The 27228-nt window shown below is 37.7% G+C and overlaps 3 protein-coding genes across 4 annotated transcripts in view; 2 read left to right on the top strand and 1 right to left on the bottom strand.

Annotated features, from left to right (window-relative positions):
* Nucleotides 1-27228, bottom strand: part of LOC137277122 (coiled-coil domain-containing protein 73-like) — a 143522-nt gene that overhangs the window by 93742 nt on the left and 22552 nt on the right. The gene's annotated exons all lie outside the window — the stretch shown is intronic.
* Nucleotides 1834-8025, top strand: LOC137277116 (uncharacterized). 2 transcript variants are annotated; one of them, XM_067808783.1, is made up of 4 exons: nt 1834-1984; nt 2814-3009; nt 4717-5185; nt 5958-8025. In XM_067808783.1, the coding sequence occupies exons 1-4, from the start codon at nt 1850-1852 to the stop codon at nt 6463-6465; spliced, it is 1308 nt and encodes a 435-aa protein (XP_067664884.1). In that variant the 5' UTR covers nt 1834-1849; the 3' UTR covers nt 6466-8025. The 2 variants fall into 2 exon arrangements, with proteins under 2 accessions (XP_067664884.1, XP_067664882.1); XM_067808781.1 differs by having other exon boundaries at nt 1850-1984; nt 2814-3039.
* On the top strand, nt 16568-26149 carry LOC137277115 (girdin-like). The gene is made up of 3 exons (XM_067808780.1): nt 16568-16741; nt 19681-19852; nt 23343-26149. The coding sequence occupies exons 1-3, from the start codon at nt 16568-16570 to the stop codon at nt 24764-24766; spliced, it is 1770 nt and encodes a 589-aa protein (XP_067664881.1). The 3' UTR covers nt 24767-26149.

The raw sequence follows: 27228 nt of genomic DNA, 5'->3' as shown, positions 1-27228 counted from the left end.
AAAGCTGGCAAAACCTACAGGATCCCCACAAAACTGTGATCATACATCTGCTTGTTGGTCTCACATTGAAGCTACAGACTTACAACAGGCAGGCAAAGATCAATCTTGAAACAGTTGAGCATTACAAATTGATCACTGATAACACCTCAAAGAGACTGTAAAGTCTTTTGATTGTCAAGCCCTTGCCTGCAACATGACAACTGACAATTACTGGCCTGGTGTTTATGACCCTGTGACCTCTGTCCCACCTCCCGTAACTTGAAGAGTATAATAACTGAACTAAGCGACTGCTAGTACACTTTGATATTTACTGTAAACCACCTATGTGAGAATATCTGTAATCAACACAGAAAATATGTAGACGCTGATAAATCATAAGTGAAGTCTGGATATAACCTTCAACTGACTACTTAGTGTTAATAATGGCATGTAATAAATGTTTAACCTTGGCTTTTCATGAGCCATGACACCAAGGTAATGGCTTCTGTGTGTTTTATAGGGTCATTAATACATGGCAGTGGAATCATTCTTTCCCACTAGCTATACATTATCAGTGATGCTGACATATGACTCGTACATTTTGTATGACTGAAGAAAACATTATCTGAACTGACATGACTACTAAATCAAATCAGTTAACAGTTTCACAACTAAAATCAAAGATTTTTTATCAGTTTTTGGACATATCAATAAAAATGTAAATTTATTCATAAATTTAGTTAATTTACCTTTATCATTTTCCAATAATTTTTAAATGGCCCATTCTCTACTGTTCTATCATGTACCCTGTGTATTAAGTTTTCCAGTAGTGATCTACTGTTGTCAGTATTGAATCCTAGCCACCTGACGTCTCAGTCCAAGCTGATTACAGTGATTGATAATGACAAAACATTCACACACATCTACAAATAACCTCAGCCCCTGCATTGTAATGACAGTAAGGGATTTAATTTCATATCCTTATGACAGCCCAGCGTTGTAGCCATGATTCCCAGGCATTCCGTGTGTATCATGGGTAATGCAGTAAGCATGGCGAGATATGAGGTATGATCCAGGTATCTATATTGCATGCTGTCAATTGGCTTGGCAAAGACTTTGACTCAAACAAGGCAGTCAGTGAAGCGATGGAGCCCTGATCCCATGCTGACGACGGCCTCAGTCAAGGTGTTTCCATGTAAAGGACGAAGGACTAAGGGACTGTAACAGGTGGGTAATTTAATGTTGGAATGTTTGGGCAAAAGAATATAATTTTGTTTTTCTTCTGTTGATTTCTGTTAAAGCTAATAACAAGTGTTATTGAAAACAAGAACATGGGACAATTTAAAAACCTCACAATTCACAGAACACTGAAGTAATGTTTTGTTGATACAAGCTGAATGTTCATGCTTTTTAATATTTAATTTCTCTAAAATAGTTTTTGTAATGCTCCAGTGAATACGCAAGAAATATATCATGGAATGAACTAAAAGCCTTTTGTCCCACTGAAAACATTAAGCAGGAAATTCAGCTTCAACTTGTGTTCGACCAAGTAGTTCCTTAAACTATTAAACTTAAAGTATTCCAAATAAGTTCTAAGAAAAATTAATCAGTGTGACTCAGTATTGAAAGGAATCTCTTAGAAAGAGGATCAGAACAATACAGTGATACAGATATAGATTTCCTAATAACGAAATGTCTTAGTCATTACAGAAGATATCATAACATATTTCCACAGCTACAATCAAAACAAATCAATATACTGATTTTCAACTTCAAGCATCAGAACTTCCAGTTTTGTTCATACAGATGTTTCATAAAGTCTGAAAAAAAATACTAATTCTTTGACAGAGTGACACAAGGTCAAACAAAAATGGAAGAAGCTGAGAAAAGGGTTCTCGGCCAGTACCGACACCGTCTTGCTAATGAAATAGTTGTCACAGAGAGTTTCCTTTGTGCATTCTGCGAGAGTAATGTCCTGGACAAGGAGATGACTGCTGTCATTCAGGTCAGTATGATCACCTTCTCATCAGAACAATACAGATGGTCCATCAAACTCGGAAGACTTATTGGGAGATCCAAATTATCAACAAGTCCAGAATGATCAAAAGCAATAATTTTTGCACCAGTCTTGACCTATAAGGGTAATGTCATCAAGAGAAGTTTTTTCACTACTTTCAACCAAATTCTTGGAGATAAACATGAGAAAGTTTGTATCCAGACTTTGTTTTGGAAAATATGGAGCCAAAGTAATTTTTATGGATCAGCTGGTGTGATCTAGTTTCACTGAACATGTCATTTGGAAAGCAAGCGTCAACTGCTTGACACTATCATCAAATATGATTTTACAACCAATTCCCAACACTACAAATCAGTGGTCAGAACCATACATTCAACATGTCAAATGCAATGGCACATCATGTATTCTAGCTCTTCATGAATGAGTTGGGATTGTGAGCAAGGCTCCAGGCATGACACATCTTCCTGGTGTTCAGAATGAGTTGAGTTATGAGAGCAAGGCTCCAGGCATGTCACACGTTCCTGGTGTTCAAAATGAGTTTGAATTGTGAGCAAGGCTCCAGACATGTCATGTATTTCTGGTGTTACAGAATGAGTTGGGATTGTGAGCGAGGCTCCAGGTATGTCACACCTTCCTGGTATTTTAATGAATTGAGTTCTGTGAGAAAGGCTCCAGGCATGTCATGTATTTCTGGTGTTTCAGAATGAGCTCAGTGACATGAGAATGGCTCCAGGCATGTCACATATTCCTGTTGTTCAGAATGAGTTGAGTTATGTGAGAAAGGTTCCAGGCATATCATGAATATCTGGTGTTCCAGAATGAGCTGAGTTATGTAAGCAAGGCCCATCGCCTGCTAGAGCTACTACCCAAGAGAGGCTATAAGGCCTTCACCACACTACTGGAGATCCTGTCAATAACCAACCCCTGGCTGGCCGAAAAGATGAAGACCAGCTACATTGAGGAGAAGAACAGAGAAGCTAAACTCAAGATTGCATCATCCATTACAGCTTCAGGTGCAATATTTGGAGTGTCCTCTCAAAAAGGTTACTAACGCTGCACCCCAATCCTTCCTTTTTCCTTGTAGGTTTTTGTAAATATTTTAAACCATTCTCATCTCATTCACAATAAGTTCAAATCATAATCCATTCAGTCACTCACGCATTTGGGAGATGTTTCATACTGACATCAGTTGAATGATGGAGAACGATGGAGAGATGAACTAATTTGTTTCCATAAATACTCAGATGTCAATCAATGATACACCAGGCCCCCCTAAGTAATTGAAGGAATTACAGCAAATTTGAAGGAATTGCATCTCAAATGGATACAAACGCAGCCCACTCGCGAAACAATTGCAGCGATATCGGTAGTTTAGCGGTAATAATGGAAACACATCGGCCCTATCGGAAGCAATGTCGGTAATACTGGAAACACGCTCGGCCATCTTCGGAGATTTTTCGGTCGCGAGCGGAAACTCACGCAGCAAAACATAAGCTATTGCCCCGACAACACCTCATACCTAAACGCATTCAACACGGGTTGTCAAAGATGGATAGGTATAAAAATGTAATAGTGGGAACTAAAAACACAACTCACCGAGACGGGTGTTTCTTCCAACGACGCCATGTTTTGCTGCGTGAGTTTCCGCTCGCGACCGAAAAATCTCCGAAGATGGCCGAGCGTGTTTCCAGTATTACCGACATTGCTTCCGATAGGGCCGATGTGTTTCCATTATTACCGCTAAACTACCGATATCGCTGCAATTGTTTCGCGAGTGGGCTGCGTTTGTTTCCATTTGAGATGCAATTCCTTCAAATTTGCTGTAATTCCTTCAATTACTTAGGGGGGCCTGACTTACTTTTGGTAAAAAATTATAACCTACAAAATTTCACCCAAATTCCAAACTAATTTTACACCCTCTTTTCACATAGCTTATCAAGGATACAGGTAACATAATAAATGTGTTACTTTACAACAACTGAAACATTTTGACCCACTGCATACTGATTTCATACAGTAACTTTCCTGTAAATAAAGTTTGCAGACAAGAGTAAGTTATTTTCATATTTCACATTCATATTTCTAATTTTTATAAGAGTACTTTACATTCAACTCATTGTTTAATGTAAGCAACAAAATCCTTTAAATATCAGTAAAAAATCCCTGCTAAAAGCAGTGTTTAATTACAGTCTCATCAACTTGTATATCATGAATATGAGTTTATGAATCACTGTTAACATTGTGATTGTACCAAATGCTGAAAAAAGGTGAGTGTATCCTGCTCCAACACGTCACACAAAACATTAAAGGACTGCAAACAATTACGCTTCAATGAAAATTCTTTAATATTTTTTCCCCAGTTTGTGATCCAAGCACAAAATAGTTTTAGAACACTTTTTGTTCCACTTGGCTTAGCATGCACTGTTGCTTATTTTGGTGGTGGCTTCTGTTTTGTGTGTTCCTTGTCCACTGCACAATTTCAACTCAATCCAGCCAAAGAGATGGCTTTGATCCTTTTTAAGAATTCTAGAAAAGGGAAAGAAAAAGGTTCATTTTCAAGCAAACAATTATCTAATATTAAGATGAGAGCATTAACATAATCATCTTTAAATTAAATCAACATGGAGCCAGGTTTATCATTCTGTAACTACACAATACAATTTGTCCAAACCTTGCACTTCAAAACACATCTTCTCAAACAATTTGCCTTTCTGCAACAGAGCCAATCACTGGGTATGGAGCCACCAGTCGGAAACAGCCAGATGATGACATCAAGAGGAATGTGGCTATCTTCATTAAGCGTAACCTCTTCCACCTGACAGAGACAGAGCAGAAGGAGACAGAAAAGTGGCTAGCTGAAGAAATCCAGAAGGAACGCACTCGTCAACAAAACAAGCGGTTGATGTCCGATGAGGCTGTACGGATCCCAACTCCTGTGTTCCAGTCTTCCAAAGAAGTCCAAACAGACACGAATGCTATGGACATCCAGGAGTTGTATGAGGACATGGCCATACATATGTTTGGCACTGACTTTGACTTTGAGGTGGATGTGAGTTTCCGAATGATCAAGGAGCAGGTGAAGGAGATTCTAGACAGGATGAACTGTCTAGACCGGGTGATGATGCAGTGTCTGGATAAGTTTGAAGAAGTGGACCGTATGAGTATGACTCTTCCTCAGCTTGTGGAAAAGTTAGTATTTATACACTTGTTTGTAGTTGATTGCCACACAACAAGACAAAAGCCTGAAAACATATTGCAGCTGGATAAAACAAGCATGTTTGCAATGATGAGCAACAATAGACATGATGGCATGCAATCTACATGTCTGACTGCTTATTACATTAGGTTGCCTCTGATGAGTCGCATAGGAATCTAAGGCCATACTGTAACCTGTTTATGCACACAAATGCATCTAGTTTCACACAGAGGACTCTTTAGAATTTGATTTGATTTTGACTCACTTGGTCCCTTCATTCTCAAAACAATTCTCTTCAAGGTAAAGATACAGCTTTGGGTTCCCGCATGTAAAATGGGTGAGCCAGTTCCATGGCTGCATCATGGCTAATTTTATTCCTATTTTGGTGCTAGGTATTAAGCAGAAAAATCAAGGACAGGTTGACTTGAAGCTTGTATATGGTCTAAAGAGGCACAAATGTTAAACTGCAGCATGGTATTTCAGTGAGAACTGACAATACAGCCTGTCAAAGCCTTGATTTGTGCGTGCCTATGTTCACATATATGAAGCTCACATAGATGCACATCTATGCACACCTACGCCTACCTACCCCCCCACACAACCAACCGTATGCATACATACCATAGCATCAACCTTGTATGTAGAAAATGAAATCAAATGTCATGTCTCCTGAAGCAATAAAGTGGAAAAGTACATAAGTTTCAAGAAGATCTAGTTCCATCACAAGGAACTTGGTGTATACATATTCTTTTTATGATCTTCCAGGTCCACTATCAATGAGAGAGATCTCAACTACAAGCTCTCAGAGGAGAAAAGGCGCTACCAACGTCTCCAACTAGAGAAAGATTATCTGGTGAAGCACATTGCTCAACTTGAGTCAGATGTTGACAGACTCTATGATAAACACAACGCAATGTTTGTTCGCCCGCAGAAAGCATTTGTAAAGAAGAAACATGAGGCTAGCCAGAAAAAAACGCGACCGAAGTCGGACCGCACTCCTGACCATTATGTTACAATCATTGACGACAGCGACAAAGATGAGGACAGTTCTCGTGACATCAGTCCTGTAGCACCTCGACGACCACGACACACACGGTCATCCCCGCCTAAATCTGCAGCTCGGTCACGACGTGTCCACAATAACCAGGGCAACAGTGTAAAAGTGAAAAGTACGAACTTTGACACAATAAAGTTCGAACCTTCAACACCCTCAACAAAAAGGAAGCCCATTCCAAGCAGAAGCTACCAGCTACTTTCACAATGCTATAAATGACAATGACATGTAGGCTTTCAGGGATGATTCTAAAAATTTCACAGTCTTGTACAGAGAGATTATTTCATTGTGTCTGTCATCCTCGGTAATCTCCCCCGGTCTCATCTATACCCTGGATGCATCTGTGGCTGGGACCGATGATTTTATTACCTGCCTTGGTAGGTTTTTTAATCCAATCAGGTGTCTACACTGGGAAGTTGAGCGTACCAACCACAAGTGACTTTCGCTTCGTAAATTATCCAAAAAACTGAACTTCAGATGAAATAAATGTACTTTGAAGGAGGTTGAAGGAGTTCTTGAATATATGTTTTTAAAGTTTCAGACATATTTGTCTGTATGATTTCCCCCAAAATCTCAGTCGCCCTGTGAACAAACCTTCACTGCTGCAACTGCTATCTTTGTTGACACAGGAAAAATCAGTTGTAACAGCTGCTTAGCTGATTGGCTACTGTGAGAATGTGAAGCCATCAAAGGGATGTCGTAAAATCATCGGTCCAAGCCGCTGATGGATCCAGGGTATAGTCTAGACTTATTGTAACATATACCCTGGAGATTAACAAGGGTGTGTGTATGTTTCCATTTTATTTACAAACTATGCATTATGAGCAAAGGTGAGGTAAATATATACTGATATGTGGTATGTTACAATGACAAACAATACATGTCAGGACCCACTTTAGCAAAGCAGTCTTAGTGCTACAACTATCCTAAGCCTATGTTGGAGAATGGGAGTTACACTCATTGTAGCGCTAAGATCACTTTGTGCAAGAGAAAAGCCTGGTAGATTAATCTGTTTATAACACATCATAAAATCACATCACTTTATCTTGTCATCAATGCATGTTTTATTTATTTTCGTAACTGGAGCACATGAAAACACAACCCATTTGTCATAAGTGAGATCATCCAGCTTACAGTTTATACACATTCCTAGTGTGACCCTGCACAAAGCTGTAGATTTTCAAGATGATAATGATACTGTCAATCAGTTGATAATGTAAATTGATTTATTTGTTTGTATTACAAGGGGGTATACAGATGAAACACCAACAACATGTAGGGTTGGTCTAAGTTAACGCTCAGCACTATCGCATGTGCATTTGTTTCACTCTTCCAACTACTGCACTTACCCCCTTATAATACAAACCAACCAAATGCTTTGAATATATGATCATTTGTTTCACTCTTCCAACTACTGCACTTACCCCCTTGTAATACAAATCAACCAAATGCTTTGAATATATGATCATTTGTTTCACTCTTCCAACTACTGCACTTACCCCCTTGTAATACAAATCAACCAAATGCTTTGAATATATGATCATTTGTTTCACTCTTCCAACTACTGCACTTACCCCCTTGTAATACAAACCAACCAAATGCTTTGAATATATGATCATTTGTTTAACAACTTTAAATATTATCCTAAGTTGAGTAAAATTCTGCGGATTTGTACTCTTAATTTCACTTCATTTGGTTTACTTCTTTGTTTAAAGTGAAATTCATCGGTACATTTTTACAGCACACAGACTATAAGAACATAAACTCACTTGATAGTCATGATTGTGCACCTGTTCATTAATTTACATAATATCCTGAGTTTAAAATTCAACAAGAAAAGACTTGTTATATTATGAGTTAGTGCTATGAATACAAGTACAGTTTGAAGTATACCATACATTTATAGGTTTGGTTCTAGTCACAAAAAATAACTATTTTCCTGTCTGATGCATGTGACATATAAGTAAGTGTACCTCAAATCTGCTTTAAATATATTTCTAACAATCGTATGTGTTTTGAATTAAAATTAAACATAAAATATCCTGTATGTTACGAAGGCAGCAGATATAAATGGTTCATCTTTGGTTACTAGTAATGGTTGTATCTATGTTGATTACTGGTGATGCTGGTGTGTTGATTACTAGGGATGCTGGCATGCTGATTACTGGTGATGTGATGTGGTGATTACTGGTGATGATGACATGTTGCTTACCAGTGATGTGGTATGTTGACCAGTATGTAGGTTACTGGTGATGTGGTATGTTGGTTACTTATTAAGTGATGTGGCATTTTATTACTGGTGATGCTGGCATGTTGATTACCAGTGATGCTTTTATGGTGGTTACTGGTGATGTATGTTGTTAACTGGTGACACTTGTATGTTGGTTACTGGTGATGCTGGCATGTTGGTTACAAGTGATATTGTATGCAGGTAACTAGTGATGCTGGTATGTAGGATACAAGTAATGGGCTATATTTTTTTATCAAGAAGGACTGTGGGGTGGGAATGAATTATATGTTCAGTGAAAAAACATATATCTGACTAAAATCACAACCAGAATTGATAACAGAAAGTGATAAAAATGTTTGATCTCCATTATGTTTAATAGGATAGGGGCATAGTCTGTGTCAGAGAATTGGAACCGCATCATTTTCCCTACTGTTTTGACCTGTAAGCAGTGCTGGGTTTGGGGATTGGGTTAGCCTTGTGGTAAACGTGTTCGAAGTGCTGAAGACGCGGGTTCAATTCCCCACATGGGCATAATGTGTGAAGCCCATTTCTGGTTGACCCCCACTGTGATATTGCTGGAATATTGTTCATAGCAGTGTAAAACCATACTTACTTACTGTTATATAAACTCAGTAGGGAGCCATGTGTTGCATGCCAACATAAGAGAAATCTTCATTTACTTGTAAAAACATTACACCTTAAACAAGTTATAATACTTTATAGATGTTTCATAAATCGTTGTCCAAATGTTTCGTATTGATATCCGACACATGTACACAGAGTCCATCAAATGTAGCATGAAATACGAGCAGTTGACAGAATCCCTTCTCATCTTTCGACTACGACAAGGATATGACAGTCTGCTTCTAGTCACCATTTCCATAATCAGAGTTGCCTCCCTTTAATGCTAACCAACAGAGGTAAAACGAAGTCATTGCTATATTTTATCACAAAGAGAAGCAGTAGTTAAACTTATTTGATGAAACCTATTTAAGAATAGTTTCTACCATACCTAGTGACATCAACTAATGATGCTCAACTAAAATGTAACAATTAAAACTACAATTCTAAGGAACACATTTGAGCTGACAAATAAAATCTATTGGCACAGACTGCAAATTGTTCGTTTTTTGCATGTACATTTGTTGGTACTAGAAACTTCTGGGATAGATTTGTCGTTACTGTACACAAAGTAATACCTTAAAATGTGTAATATAATGCGTAACTGCTATCAGTTCTCCCTACAGATAAAGAGATATGTTGGAGAACAATTTGTGTCATGTGGATCTTTCATTATACTTATGAGGAGTTGTTTCCCTTTGATCAGGGGGTTTCAGATCACCATGGATGCACCTGACAGGACCAGAGATCAACAAGGGACTTAAGGAGGTTGGATACAAAAATACCAAAATGTCAAGAAATTGCTAAATTTGGCATCATTTTGTAGTAAATGTGTCCCGAATCTAAATATATAATAAAAATAGCAAGTCATAAAAGTTCTCTTAAAAGTAAAATGTTCACTTTTATTATTTAATATGTGTTTGTTTTATAAAGACATTTTACTAATGATACGAAACAATGCAATTTTCACGTCAGTGTGTTTGACTTGACACATTAATTAATTCCTTAAAAAACCCAGGAATTTAAAAAAAATATTGATGCATCAATAAAAAAAAAGACTTTTATATTAACAATTTTTTTATATAAAATGAATATTCATATAGTAAATTCACACCAAATTAACATTTAAAAATACAAATATGTCACCACTGGATATCAACATTATCGACAGTTAAAACAGCATGTCCAAATTAAATTTGCTTAAAGACATTGAGTTAGCTAAGGCTAATACTACCACAACAGTATTTCCTTCTGTCTTGATGTGTCAGCTTGAAGGAGCAAAGCACTGACTGGTACATCTACCCCTGGCATGGGAGTTACCCCCGGAGGAGTCTACACACTTCACTGACAAACTATAACATAGAAATACCCCAGGGATGCCAACTCTACATAGTGACGCACACCACCTTACATGAATCACGTGTCTGGGACATCCATGATCCACACACACTTTGAAATGTCCAATAAACACCAATTATCTATAACTGTAAGTCACATACATCAAAGTCCGGTCTCAACATCCTAACACCAATATTCATATTGACCAACTGTTGATTGCTAAAATGCACACCACAACATATATGAGTGAAATGTATATTATACTTGTGAGCACACTTTTTCAGTAAAGTACCAGTTCTAGTACTTTGTGAGGAATGAGTTCCAGTCGGGATTCCATCAGTAAATGTTTGTCTGGTGTGCCTTGCTTGTGCATTGCTAGTTTACATCAGAGTCACTAATGACCTTCACCCCTCAATGAACATAAAATCCTTTACTGCATTTCTTAACTTTGTTGTCCACATTTGCTGAAAATAATGTGTTTTACCAAAACAACCGATATCAAAAGAGATGTTCAAAGATGGTTATCTATTCACATGGCCCCGGAGAAAAAAGTGAATTCAGTAGGTAGTCAATAACCATGTTTACACTTACCTCATTTTTCTTCCTATTTAAAAGTTTGATTAAATTAGCTTAAGATATAAATGCTAAACTGAATACCAGAACAGGGGAAAGATGTTGGATTGGGAACGCCTTTCAATGTTAACTCCAGATACGCAGTAGGCATCGCCAGGTAGCTATTATCAACAGCCTCTCAACACCCTGATATCAATTAGCACTTCACAACCAAGGCACACTAAACAAATATTTACTGTTCCCATCAATGAAGTCCCATTTAAGTGAGGACCAGAGGTTGAACAAGCAACAATAAATCACACAAAAGGCACTTACTGAAAATTGTGAAGACATTATTTAACCATTGACACTCTACTTTCAAGGCAATAAAGTGCCTACTGGGGAACCACAATACCCAGACCAGCATTATAAACCTACCAAGAAAAAGTAAATACAATTAAGCAAACAACCATAAAATATGTTGTCAGTGGAGAGAGCTCATTTGGCTGTGCTGAAGTTGATATTACACAAGGCTAATAAAGACACACCGAGTGGTTTATCTGTTATCTGGGTGGTTGATACGGCAATGTATATCCCAGGTGACATCGTCTAGACAACACGTGTACCCAGAAATCGGAGTTAACTTTCAGTGAGGATAATCCTGATATACATGTGTACATGTGTTATCTTAGCACCAAGGATTATATCTTCTTCTTGATAATGATCCATTAACTCCTTTCTGTGGTTGACCTGGAGTCAGAGAGGTGAGCAACACGTCATGTTATAGGAGGAGATATGATGATTTAATATTAAACCTAAATTAAACAAGTGCCAGTTCACATTGCATAGGAGGTTCTTTAATACTTCCATAACTAAGACATGTAATGACTTATTACTACATGATTTATTCAAAATTCTAAACCACTGTGGTGTCTCTTCATGTTCAGATTAAACAATATTTTCATATTTTTATATTGTAGTGTATAACAACGTTCTGCTGATTTCATTTGCATTACATAATACATAATGATTTGACATAGACAAAAAACATGAATTCTTTTTACCATATTAGCATGAGGGTCATTTCATAGTCCAAGACTATATCTTGGACTCCAATTCAGTAAATGAACTTGCAAAAGGACAACTTTAAAAAAAACAAAAGATTTTAATGCTTTGGGACAGCAGCTTAAGATGCAGACAGTAACGTGCATTTGCTTCAAAATTGCCTTATGTATGTAACAAATTATTAATATAATGCATTGTTGCCTGGCCATATCTGATTAGGGAGTGAAATCAGTACAAAACGTGTATAAACTTTCATTTCAAGTAATCAACATTCATATGTCGATAAGGTGAAATACACACGAAATACTGAAAGTTAAATGCATAATTGTTTTTGAAAATGTTTCATGGGTTATTGATTTTCACATTCTCACTTTATGATAATATAACATGCTGGAATTTAACTTGGAGTTTAAATACAAACTTGTGAATGAAACTTTAAGATTCAACGGTTAAAATGAGTCAAAGTCACACAAACTTTTGTGACCGATTTCTGTATCAAATGAAAGTAGCTGTACTTACTGACAAATTTGACACTTTGGCCTGAAGCTGAAAACTAGGTATACACGTACACAGCAGGGTACCTGGTGTAGGTGTTTCATAAACCATACCACACATCAAGTGCCTCCCACTTCATACAAATCTCTTGGAGTGTAGACAAACAAAGAAAGTGTGTTACACATAGTATAATTGCTGGGAGTGATTGTGATCAAACCTAATGTACAGGCCACCAATATCAGCAGGTCTAGAAACTCTTTTCCAGTAGAAAGGGAATGATTAGATTTAGATATGTTTCGGACTTGAAGGAACTACGAAATCTGGGACTGCAGGGAAATGTTTAAACACATGCCTCAAAAAGAAGACTTACACAGTCAAACTGTCAAAAATAATAAATTCTCTCCCAAAGAATTCAGGAGTTGCTGAAATGTTTTTAGTCTAAATAAGATGGACCGACAGTGTTGATAAATCCTTATTACAAAAAATGGGTAGTTAGTGGCAGTCCTTCAGCTTTTGGAAATAACTTGGCCATTAAAATATCATTACCTTTGTATTTACCACATGATAAATTCTGAAAGAACACATTTTAGTGAAACTGGAAGAACATGATCAAATTGTTGTAGAAGGCTTCTCACAATAAATCCAAGAAGGAACAGTCACCTTCATTTGCATAATGCTTACCAGTTGCTTCTTTCCGTAAATGGGGCAAGAGGGGGCAATCCAATGTGCCATTGCCAAGGTGATGAAAACCATTGGCATCTAATGAGTTCTAACTTCATGAACAGAAACGAGTGCGCACTGTCCTGAAGGAACAACATACCTGTAGTGACTTTTTACAATGTTTAGTCTTCATATACCAGAAAATTGCTGAAGACAGGCATAATAATGCTTATTTTTCAGGATTCCATCTGTAGGATTCCTTCGGGATCCCACAGGGTCGTCACTTTGTTTTCTCATCCCCTCTTCAACTCTTAAAAACTGACCTCTTAACCATAGCATATGAAGGCATTTCATTGACTAAGTTAATGCCATATCTGCATGGATTAGCCTTGCAGTCATAGATACTTGGGGATAGGGTGGTAACAATACAGGAACAGTTTCTTCACAAGGGAAAATTTTTAATCATTTTGTTGTGTATTTCATTCAGTGGCAAGCCCCTAAGCATTCAAAAACATTGCACTTACAAACAATCTAGGGGTAATTTGTAATATACATATTTCTTAGCTAAGAACCTTTCTGTGATTCTTAGTTTCTTCAACATAAGGCTCAATGGCTGTCTCATGTTCTTCCTGCTTGCTACATTTTCACGAAGACTTTAACTGACTCAGCTGAGCATACACTTCAATCTTGAATTTACTCAAATAACAGCTTTATGTTCTATCAGTAAAGACACAGCTGTCAGTTGAAAACTTTCAAGGGCATTTAGAACTGGAATGCATCCGAAAACAAAGATTTATGGATGTTAAGTTCTTGTTGTGTATAACATGCCAAAACAATAAGAAGTTGAAATCCATAAATCTTGCTTTTTGGAAGCTTTGTTGAAGTAAAGAATATATTCATGCATTCTTGTCATAGACCTTATCTTAAAGACGATAGACTTGGGTATCAATGGATGTGTACACCCTCATCAAATAACCCTGGGACCCATAGGTCTCTGTGACCACCCTCCAGGGAGGATTTAGGGCTGGAAAAGTTTCCCAACCACCAATGTCAGTCACAAAAGGTGACCAGCAGGAATAGGGGGTCAGATTCAGTGACTTGTTTAATAGCATGTCCCTGTTCCTGTCCCTAAACAGACTACTGCTCACAACATCAGCCACAGGGTAAGTTTCCCTCCATCACATAGTAAAGAATCTGTACCCACTTTTATTGTGAGTTTATTGAAATCTCACAATTGATAACTGGTTCATTACCAATGAGCAATCATTGAAAAAAATGGTTCATTTTTTTCATTTCCTATTAGGTTGTTATTGTAGGTTAGTATAACGTGTTTCTCTGTTGTTGTTTGTGTTTGTGTTTTTTGTTTTATTTAGAAACTGTGCAAATTTCACATCAATGTAAAATTACGCAAATTACTGTTTTAAAGTGATGATGAATATATCATGTACATAAACTTCCCAGAACTTCCCACTTTTAAGATATGTTCAGTTCCATTGTTCAGTGTTTCAAACACTAAAACTGTAGTTCCAAACTTGTTTGTGTTCAACTATGAGAAAATATGACTGATCACTTGGTCATTTGGTCCCTGTGACCATTTGATTATTTCAAATAATCAGAACACCACCAGTACCCACTGAAACATTTATTTGCAGGCACTCTTTGTGCATGGAACGGCTTGTTGGTTTGTTGGAAGAGGGTAATCACTGGAGTGTATAATGCTGCATAGTCTTATATCTCACAGGAGACAATGAAACATCAGAGTCTGTAAATTAATAAAACCTTCATGGCTGAAGGCCCGGCCTGGACTGTATTGTATATATACACTTGACATTTGTCTATAGTACTCCCCAGTGATACAAGGGACGTCATGACTGCACTGTATTTATGTTCCTTGGATAGATTTAGGCATGTTTTGATTGAAATTTTCAGTACTGAGATACTGGCTCCTACTATCCCAGCATTTCAAGATAACAAATGATATTATCAATTCTGTATGTTTGTGCATCATATACATCGACCACTGACCTGGATTTTCTTTCTGTTTCTAATTGGTCATGTTACCTGAGTAACCTGTGAATATTTTTGAGGAAGTGAATTATCAGTTAAATCTGTGTATTCAAATTATCAAGACAATATATCACACAACCCACTTCCAAATTTTGTTACGTTTAATACATATATGGACAAGTAAAATGGCAGTCATATTGAACATGGGATTAAAAGCTCTTCAACATATTCAAATTCCCAGAACCAATTCAAGCATTATCATGATCATAATAATCATCGATGGGAACAAGCACATATACTAAGCAATGACAACAACGAGGAGAATGACTAATTACTAGCATTACTCACGTGTCACATGTCAAACAATGGATACCTGAACAAAAGTCATTCAATCAGTACGTCCGATACTCCAGACAGGCACCAACCACGCAACACACATTTCTTGGAGACTGTTTGAAAGGCCGTCTCCATCGGGCGTGGATAGGTTTCATGACACTTATCTGGAGATCAACAGCTTCGCCGACACTGACTAAACTGGTCCTTCATCAGTGCCAATTTATTAGAGCCATTCCATTTAATTTAATCCCTTTGAACTGTTTTAAGCTTATATGACCTATGCAGCAAGTGTTGTTTTTAGGAAAACATCACTGATTTCATACATTGCGGAAGTACTCAACTAAATGGTGTCCATGATTAGAGGCAACCTTTAATATGTGATTGGATTTACTTCAGATAAAACTTTCAGATGCAAGTAAGCTTAAAAACTGTCAAACTAAACTACGTTTTGAGAATTAGGCAAGTCGCAAAAATATTGTGACGCAAAAACGTCTGTTGGTCGCCACTCACAAAAATATCATGACGCAAAGATTTCGTGATTTACAGTAATTGAGTCTGGACCAGACAATCCAGTGATCAGTAGCGTGAGCATCAATCTGCAAAACTAGGTACCAATCTTATGTGTGAACCTCACCAGCTAGCCCAGGCTCAACAAGTCAGCGATCCTGACCTAAGTCTTAGCAAATAACATTTTGAAAGCTTTACTAAAGCCAGAAATCAAACAGTATTTGTCAAGATGCAAATTCCAATTAACGTCTTCAAAGCCAAAGGTGTGTATGGTGCATGTTCACATAGATACTATTCTGATTACATATATGATACATGTTGTATTTCATTCCATGGATAAGGTATAGTAAACCAACCATGTATCTGGCAATACTGAATTAGACATCCATGTCAATATACTTTCACTAGATGAAGCAATGCAGAAAAACCACAGACGAAAAACAAATTCTTTAAGAACAGAATTCAGACACAGAAAGGTTTTGTTTCTTTGTACAGTGTTTTACAGGGACAATGAGCCGGAGAGACAAGACTGTAGGAGCAGGAGGAGGTGGGGGTAACATGGACCCCAGGAAGCAGGCGACACTAATGAACTACCATCAGACCATTGAGGACACAGTGGATCTGGACAGCGTCATGCCAGAGCTGGAGGACATCTTCACCCAACATGAGAAGAGGGACATCAATGTGAGTCACAATAAGTTAGTATGAATAACACATTCATGTGCAGTGAAGGTTAAAGTCAAATATCTCATCCATTACTTTTATTTAAAAAACACAAACAATCTTGAGGTTTCTGGATGCTTTCACACCAGATAACCTTAAGGATTCCCAGATCCCTATTAACTTCAAAAACTGCATTGCTAACTTCAAACACTGCATTGGTTTCATTACTATATAAACCTTTCAACGTCCAGTCAAAATTATCAAACACTAAAAAGGTTTGCTGAAACAGTAAAACAACATGGCACATGTTTCTGATAAAAGAAAAGACTAAGTGAATTTTTGAAAATAGCTGTTGTTGAGGAGTAGCAATACATTCTTACATATCTAATCACAATGAAATTACTCATAAATGAATGACACAGGCAAAGATTGGGAGCCTGTTGGGGAAAAAAATCATCAAAACAGTATCTCAATTAGAAAAAATGGTGAACTGTGGCAGTGAGAGAGGAAAAGGACATCAGTGTCCCACGGATTGTTTGCCAAATCAATGAGTGTAATTTACTGATTTTGAGAAAGGTACAGGAAAATGGGTGGGTTTGTGATGATACCTGACTAAGGTGGGTCTGAAAACAACATACACCTAGACATTATTGTCATAGCTTTAAACCTATACAAGAATGGGAAGGTGAATTTCAAGTTTTGCAATTAAAACGGACTCTATATATTCTGCTGAATGAAAGGCATCAGTGAAGGGTGTGACAGTAACTCTGACTGACTTGAGTTTGGTTTGATGCTGCTTTAAGCAATATTTCAGCAACATCACAGTGGAGAACACCAGAAATAGGCTTCACTCAAACATTATCGCCATGTAGGGATTTGAACCTGGGTCTTTGACACAACAAGCCAACACTTTAATCAGTAGACCACCACCCATGTCACGGTAACGGCCGACCATAGATGACAAAGATAGGGATAGAACAGGAAACACAAACGAAAGGGTATGCACCCATGACATCACACACCAATGATATCTGACTAGGGCATATGGACATTGGACTTACCATTTCCCAGATATATCCCCAAAAGACCAAAGAAGTTGTGAAATTTCATGTTCCCGTGAACTGAGGGTACAATAGACACCCAACACACAGCACTAACATAAGCATTTTTTACAAATACTCTTTGATTATCATTTCTTCATCATTTTGTTACATTTGTGAAAATCATTAGATCTATTATTTCTGCATGAGCAATAGTGAATTTCCCAAAAGTGAACCCAGTAGAACATTATGACTCCTATATAAGCAGCTTCATTATCACAATTATCATTATATATAATATTTGGGACTGTGTGAACCAATAACTTTCAAAATCTCATCCAAAAGCATACCTTCAAAGATCTCATGAGAAAAATATGTTAAGCTACATCTGCTACTAGCAGTGAAATTACCCGTGTTTACACACAAACATGTAAATATTCAAAACAAATACACCCAGGGATGCTCCTCGTATCAGAAATGTCTATGACTTAGTTTGACAGAAACATTATAGAAACACACACACACCACCCAGACACACAGACACACACACACACCAGACAGTTACAGACACACACAGACACACAGAAACACTCACACACACACCCACCCAGACACACCCACACACAGACACACCCACCCACCCACACACACACACACACACACACACACACACACACACACACACACACACACACACACACACACACACACCCACACACACACACACACACACACACACACACACACACACACACACACACACACACACACACACACACACACACACACAAAACAGTTACAGACACAGACAAAGACACACACCATCCCCATCTCCACATGCATGTAATGAATACTAAATGTTCCTGTTAATTCAACCTGGAACCCCTTTTCCAGTCCTAAACTATAAGGGCAATCGCTGCTCCATGTATCAATACTGACATTTGAAACAGAAAGCTGATCTGTTCAGAGCTATGACAATCATCAGAGATGAATTATTTAAGGCACTGGCTTGTTCTCTCTGTTGTTACTGTGGTAAGAAACCTTGTCGCATGTCTCAAGAGATATGCTTTATTCACTTTGTCAGTCTGATACACTGAACCGGTTGTTAACAAACACATCTGCCAATAACCAGTCTTGTTGTGCCAATCAGTCTATTCGGACACTTACATGCCTGTCTCTTAGACCATCTTTATAACTATTTACTTTACCTGCAGCAGTCACATCCTGCATTATGACAGGTAAGGTAGAACTTACTATGGAAGCAGCTACTATGTAAGCTTACACTCAGTACTGTGTTATTCTCTCAAATATCATCATTCCTGGAAAAACTACCTTGTAACACTTTTTATCGTATAACCACATTCCATGTATCTGTAGACTGTCAATTCTGGGAGCTGAAAAACATACTTTTGATGAAAGAAAAACAAACTTACAATTTAAGGAGTTTTGGGTCAAAAAGTAAGATTAGGAGAAGTTATTTTCTAAATTTCAAATATTTTTTTTATATTTCCTGAAAATGTCAAGTAAGCTGGAAAAAAATGTTTATACAAATGAAGATGTGTTTTAATATCAATATATCATAATACTGATAAATAACCATGTAATAAAACATGTTATGATATTGTAAATAAACTGCTATTTTAAAGAGTCTTTCTTTAAGACATCAGAAATTTCATTACTGACAATGTCACTACAGTACAATGACAAAAAACTCATTATTTGGTTTGCTACGACACAATATAGCAGACCCCATAGGAAATGTAAACAGATATATTTACCAGAAAGTTTTTACTTGAGAAACTATGTGATTCAGGTGTCCTTCAGTGGATCATTCCTGCAATATACTAAATAAATGAAGTTTAAAATAATAGTGTATGTTTCAAAATATTTCCTTTATACTCCAACATAATTCTTCCACAGCACACAAAGGGGAAGGATCGCATGCGGAAATTTGTGGACATTATTGCCAGTAAAGACGATGCAGCATTTGATGCCCTTGTGAAGGCAGTCCGTCGAGACAACCGCAGGCTGGCTACCAGACTTGTACAGGGAGTTAAAGACGAAGACATGAGGCTCAAACAAGCCGGGGATGGTGAGTTCACAGAGGTTACAACTAGTTCTTCTTATGTACAATATTGCACAGCAAGATGTTCTATTAAGTACTAAGGCCACAACAAATTTTATTTCTTGTTTTACAGATCTGCCGGTCAGGGCCATTTCTTTCAAGAATAAGAAAAATATTAATAATTTTCCCACTCAGAAAAAATAATCCTAATGTTTTTAGTGGCCAAAAGGGTAAACTTACAACAATTGTATAAGACTGTTGGTTTGGTAGGTGTTTTTGTTCCATATACACTTAACAAATTGCCAAAAGAAAAATACTTTGGGCATTTAGAAGAAATATTACTCTAATTGATTTTATTTTTTTCCCTCCTGCATTTGGATGTTAAAACAACCAGAAAAAAAACAGGTTTGGCCTAAATATGAAAAACGCATATATTTCATTTTAGAGTTTAGTTTATGAGGCATTGTGTTGCATGGATCTGTCTATGTGCTTAGTGAAGAATGGTGACTCAAAAATGCTACAGCAAATGCTGAAATTGCTTTGCCATAATCAGTCCACCCATCACTGAAATTATACTTGGGACTGTTACAGTTAAAAATATGCCATGACAAAAGGTATAAGAAATTCCCTCAGAACCAGAAAAATATAACACTGAGAAGTCTAAAATTTTCAATATGTTGTATTGAGAGAAACATAGGTAAGATACAAAGATTCACAATAGAGGTTTCATGTACAATGCAACAGAGTCAAATTTAAAGTAAAGGGTCACAAATATAATGTCAACTCACCAAAGTCTTAGTTTGAGAGTGAGAAACAATAATACTGAATGTAACACAGCAAGCAGACAGGCAGCGGTCATGTACGTCAAGCGTTGACGAAAGCAGACAGGTTAATGCACTCCAGTTAATCCATGTGTGTCCGTGTCATCAACATGACAACCAGCCTTTATATACACAGTCACTGATTCCTGAACATTCGAGCATGATACAACCATCGCCATTAACTTAGAACCTTCTTGTAGTCTCGTGTTTATCTCAGTCAAGACAGTCCTCAAAAGGAGGTAACTCTAGAGAACTACCTTAAAGGCCTGCCGCTAATTTATGATATGAAATGTGACCCATATTAACTATCACTCAAACTCTAAACAATATGTCACCCAATAATAATTATCACTTAGTCAATGATACAACTTACAGAAAATACACTCTTGTAACAGGATATGCACGGCCAGCTCCACTCATTTGTAGGCAGGATATGCATCTGAAGCTACACTACTCAGTAGTGGGGATATGCATGGGCAGATCTATCAATCAGTAGCATGAACAGATCCACCAATCAGTAGTGAGGACATGCATGAACAGATCAATCAATCACTAGTGAGGACAGGCACGAACAGATCCACAAATCAGTAGTGGGGACATGCATGAACAGATCCACAAATGAGTAGTGGGGACATGCATGAACAGATCCATCAATCAGTAGTGAGGACATGCATGAACAGATCCAACAATCAGTAGTGAGGACATGCATGAACAGATCAATCAATCACTAGTGGGGACAAGCACAAACAGATCCACAAATCAGTAGTAGTGGGGACATGCATGAACAGATCCACCAGTCAGTAGTGGGGATAGGCACAAACAGATCCACAGATTAGTAGTGGGGACATGCATGAACAGATCCATCAATCAGTAGTGGGGACATGCATGAACAGATCAATCAATCACTAGTGGGGACAGGCACAAACAGATCCACAAATCAGTAGTGGGGACATGCATGAACAGCTCCACCCATCAGTAGTGGGGACATGCATGAACAGATCCACAAATCAGTAGTTGTGGGGACATGCATGAACAGATCCATCAATCAGTAGTGGGGACATGCATGAACAGATCAATCAATCACTAGTGGGGACAGGCACGAACAGATCCACAAGTCAGTAGTGGGGACATGCATGAACAGCTCCATCAATCAGTAGTAGTGGGGATATGCATGAATAGATCAATCAATCAGTAGTGGGGACATGCATGAATAGCTCCACAAATCAGTAATGGGGATGTGCATGAACAACTCCACCAATCAGTAGTGGGAACAGGCATGAACAGCTCCACCCATCAGTAGTGGGGTTTATTATGACTTTGAATAGCCTCAGAGTTCCTGGCTCAGAATCCACTGCACTAACAAGAGCATGATATCACAGTGATAATCGTAATGGTTTAGTAAGTGGAGATATACATGAATAGTTTCAGGCCATTAATATCCACTAACCACTGACAATGTGAATCTCTGTTCAGTTAATCAATACTTCATTAATATCTGCTGCACACCAGGTCCTGACCTACATCACAAAGAAAAATGCCCAACCCTCTTGTAGAAAATTAAATTATAAATTTTGACATTTACATTGAATATCAGTTACCAGAAATTTAGCTTCAGTATTGATTTTTGGCCCCACATTTCAGTTTGTTATCATCTAAAATATTCATTCATCAGCCACAAAGGAATATGTTGAAACAAAGGCTAATATTGCATACAGTCATACTGCATGGACAGAGAAAATTTATCAAAGAGGATATAAGCTAAATTTGCAGATTCGAGCCATGGCTTTCAAACGTGTATCAAGTAAGTGTCTTGGTTTGTCTGTGAACCATTCAAATCTATGTTTCAGTAAGTGCAGTAATCATACATACTGAAATGACAGTGATTCAGCTTCCTGCTGGGAATATTATGCAATGCTGTCTTTTATCCATGGGACTTAATTTAGTGAGGACTAATATACTATTGTCAGTTCTACATCTCTAGAATATGTTTAGAAGAATGAAAATTCATGCTACCAAATGCAGTCATAGGAAAGTTATGTATCTGGTGTAATCATTCAGATTGGTCAGAGAAGCAACACTTTGACATTGAAACAGCCATGTCAGTTGTATTATCAGCACACTGTCAATCTCGACCAGTTCAAATGACAACTGAAAACCCACTTGTTCAATATAGCCTTTGCCCAGGCACCTTTGAGCAAAACTTTGGAACAGGTGCAAAACAAATATTACCTTTATTATTTATCATCACATTACTGTGCTTGTCTAATCTGTGAAGATCCAGGTCAGAATTGGTCCTCAGCAAACCTTGCTATCACAAAACAGGATCGGTGGTCAAATTCGCTGACTTGGTTGACACATGTCATCATATATCAATTGCATAGATCAATGCTCATGCTGTTGATCTCTGGACTGACTGGTCCAGAGTTAATTATTTACAAACTGCCACAATATAGATGGAACATTGCTGGGTGCAGCATTAAACAAGACACCAACCTCTGAGTAACAAGGCCATGGTGTTGACAAAGACTTCAACTCAATACTGGAAATGTAATAATACAGAAGCTGTCTATCTTCTGTAACTGATCATGTAGCTCACAGATAATTGGTTTTGATAATGAAACACTGTACACATGCATATAAAAATATTTTAAGGACTGAAAGTTAATAACTAGTTGTGCATTTTCATATATTTTCAGGGGTGAAGCAGAAGATTGCATTAGCGCTTCTCACAACAAGGATTTCAGAGAGACAGAAGGAGAACATCATCTCCAGTGTCTCTGAAGTTGTAGATTCTGAGTTGCACAGCAAGGCACTGCGCGTGAGCATCCCTGACCACAGAGCTAGTGCAGAACTTGACCAAATCAACATAAAACTTAAGAAGATTATCAACGTTGAGGTGGACCCACTTCTATATGGACCAGGCTACAGAACAGATCTAAGCCAACAGGACACTGATGAGGTGGTATCCAAGCTAGAAAGCATGCTTGTGGAGCTTAATGTCATTCAGGACTGTTACAGTGCATTGGGTGTACATGCCTTCTCTGGATCTGGGAAGGCGCTACCCAACATTCTCTGTCAAAGGATAGAGGAAACAAAAACATCCATTGGCATACTGCAGAAAGAGAAAAAAGACCTCAGTAAAGAAAAGGCAGATCTGGTTAAAGAGAGGAGTCAGCAGGGAAAAGATGTTGGAACTTTGGAAACACGTAATCGCAGCTTGGAGCTTCATAACAGGAACTTGGAAGGAGAGTGTGCAAAACTTGATCAGGCTGTTAAGAAACTGACGTCAGTAAAGGACAGTCTGGAGATTGAGAAACGAAAACTTCAAGATGAGAATTCCAAACTGGTTTCTACAAACCAAGGTTTGCAGACTGAGGCATGGAATCTTGGACTGAACTTCAAGAGGGCAGATGAGCTGAATCAGAAACTGACACGAGAAAACCAGAAATTGTCATCAAAGAACAACCTGATAAAGAGAGAGTACTATGGTCCAAATTCCACCAGTTCACTTAAGGCAGACAACAAGACGCTACTGGATGACAAGCTGAGGCTTAAGGCTGAGATTGGCAAGCTGGAGGGGGAGAAGAGGCAACTGCTGATTAGGAACCAAAAGCTGGATTCAGAAAATGACAACCTCCGTGATCAGAAGAGGAAGTTGATGACTGACAAACGTAAATACTGGGGAGAAAACCAACAGCTGAAAACTGAGGCAAAACGTCTTGCAATTGGGACTGTTCAACCGGTGCTGTTGCCTCCAATAGCTGAGGTCAAAGGAAGTAAAGGAAGTATGGTGGGTTCAAAACAGCAATCAGGTCAAGGATACAGTGGTCAGGTAGGTCAGAATGGCCCAGAGCGTCAGACCAGGCATACAAACAACCATAGTCCTACTCACAGCAAATCCACCCCTGGAGTTGGAATCCCTGCCCGAAAATCTGTCAACAGCAACACTTTCACCAGTCCTCAAACTGGCTCAAGGAAACCAACAACATATAATTCATCTCCTGGCAAATCCCAACTAAATCACCCAAAGTATCGAGCATCTGTTTATGACTACAGACCACAGAACAAATCAGTTCAGTTTAATACTTCACCTCCAGCACGATATGGCAATAAGGCATAGTCTGTTCACTCACCTGAAACTGAACAGGCTGTTAGACAGGAAGCATCTGTGCAGTAAACATTACTTGAACTTCCGCATTTGAACAACTTGGAATCAGTTGCAGAGGTTTCCCAAAGCAGCTGGTGACAATCAATCAGGTAGAAACAAACTATTCAGACAAAATCAGTTATATCCTATATTGTTCCATAAGTAAAAGAAAACAGTAGAGGACATACTAAAGTTTCACATATTTATATTAAAGCTTCAGAACTTTGTTCAAATAAGACACACTTTATTTTGAACAGACATTTTAATCTTCCAGATATTCAAGGATAACACATTAGATATTGGCTTGTAAACAAAACAGCACTGTAACACAAAAATAAATAATGCAACATAGTTATAGTGAGGACTTCCTCAGTATTTTTATAGTGTATAATTGAACATTCTTACTTCATGAAAAGTTCAAGAAATTTGAATCTGCCAACACAAATATTTTGAACATCATTGCCTATAAACCTGCTATGATTATACAGTTAGGATTACTTCTTTCTGTGTTTCTCATGTCACAATATAACACTCACATTGAACAACTCCCTGTATTCTACTCCAGCTGCTGGAGGACTCTCATGTACCATTTTGTTGATGAGTTGAAGAAATGTTTATTGTGCAGTTATATGTAGTCCTGCCAAATGCACCTTATACCTCACGTTATTAGAAGACTCACAATTGCAATAAAATCTGTTATAGTTTGAATATTTTAAAGAATGCAGGCATAGCTTTGCAATAACAGCACTCACCCACTAGCTCTCTTTCCACGCAGACACACACACCTGTAATATGGTGTGCAACATGATATTTCAGTTACTGGGTGTTTGTTAGAACAATGCAGCTTGTGCACACCTTCAATTTCGGTTTTTCATGGAAGGTGAAAGTTTAAAGCATGTTCACACACATAAACATAAAAAAATGTATAATTATGCAGAGATCACAAACTGTTCAAGAAAAGATGGGCACTGAATATATGAGTATGATGTACCTCTACTGGAATAAGTAGGCCTGTACAGGATGTATATGGAATTACACACTCTGAACACAAACAGGGGAAATAAAATAATTGTTTCCCAGACCTCTATTTTTGTACACACTGAATGGATCTGTTACTTTTGCAAATACCATGTTGTATTCTTTACTCACACTGGTCACACAAGGAAAGTGATGTGTCATTCATGCATACATGTATGTACAAATTAGGCATATAAGGTTGTTTCCACTTCACAGGACCTAAGTGTTGTCTGTAATTATTCATTGTCTGTGATACATATATCTGTTCTTTATACCTCTTTACACAAGTTGATACTGAAATGTATCTATGAAAATTTGTTATTAAAGCATTTTTCTCTACATATTTTCTTTTTTATCCTGTTATTATGAAACAACCTGTGTTTCAAAACTCACCTTTGTTCTGATTATTCTATGAAAGATGAAGCTCTTGTGTCATGATCACCAAAATCCAGTATTATTTCAGCTTTGTTACAGATTATTGTAACTACTAAGTATTCCATGAAATATGAAGTCATTGTGTTATTATAACAAATATCTTGCATTATTTCAGCTGTAGTTCAAAATATTTGGGCACACACAACGTGTATTAAGGTACAAGGTACTTCAATTATATCACCTTACGACAATGTATTTATAAAATGACAACAAATATTGAGTGAATGCAGAATGTGCTTTCCCTAGGAAAATAACAAGAGCCTTCTTCCAGCTTTGTTTTGGCATCTATGTATTAACTTATTAATATATCAAAATAATAGACCCTTTAAGTCACGATCTCTCGCAATCAGCCCAATCTGGACTCTTTTCACTGTCATCCACCACATCCAAGTACATGTGTTATTTTTTATCATGTGGCACACATGCAACATTGCATAAATAATATATATGTTACTTTAAACCTTGCTGAATAGCTTACCTAGGATTCTCTCATGAAAAAAGTGTCCTTTAAATAAATGACAGGGGTTGGTTTACCCTGGAGGTTCAAGTCCCTTTATTGTGTCCTGGGTTCAACTGTCTATATTGGCACATTATTTCTTTTTCTGGTGTCCCCAGCTGCAATGTTCAGAGGAATGGAACACTCCACTCATTCAGTCAATTAAAAGCCCGAGGAAGGTAAAATAACACTGAAGCACTGGGGTGATTGGTTACCCTGGTGGTAACACTTGTGATAGTTCATTAGGAAAGTGACCTTTATTGTAATTAGAATCTTTTCACTAAGAAGCAAAAGAGTGCCCATTGGGATGAGATGACAACACGACGGTTAACCTTCAGACACCTGACAGGCAGTTTGGATTGTATACTCCCCAGGAAGTTGAGAATAAAAAAAGAAGTCCCTGATCCACTGACTGGGCGTGTCACATCTAATATTCACTCGGAGAACTGAATCTGGCTTGTGGCAAATACATTTACAATTATTGTTG

Source organism: Haliotis asinina, chromosome 3 (assembly GCF_037392515.1).
Source record: "Haliotis asinina isolate JCU_RB_2024 chromosome 3, JCU_Hal_asi_v2, whole genome shotgun sequence".
Lineage (NCBI taxonomy): Eukaryota > Metazoa > Mollusca > Gastropoda > Lepetellida > Haliotidae > Haliotis > Haliotis asinina.
The sequence above is the reverse complement of the archived record's forward strand: the minus strand, read 5'-3'. Positions and strand labels throughout refer to the sequence as shown.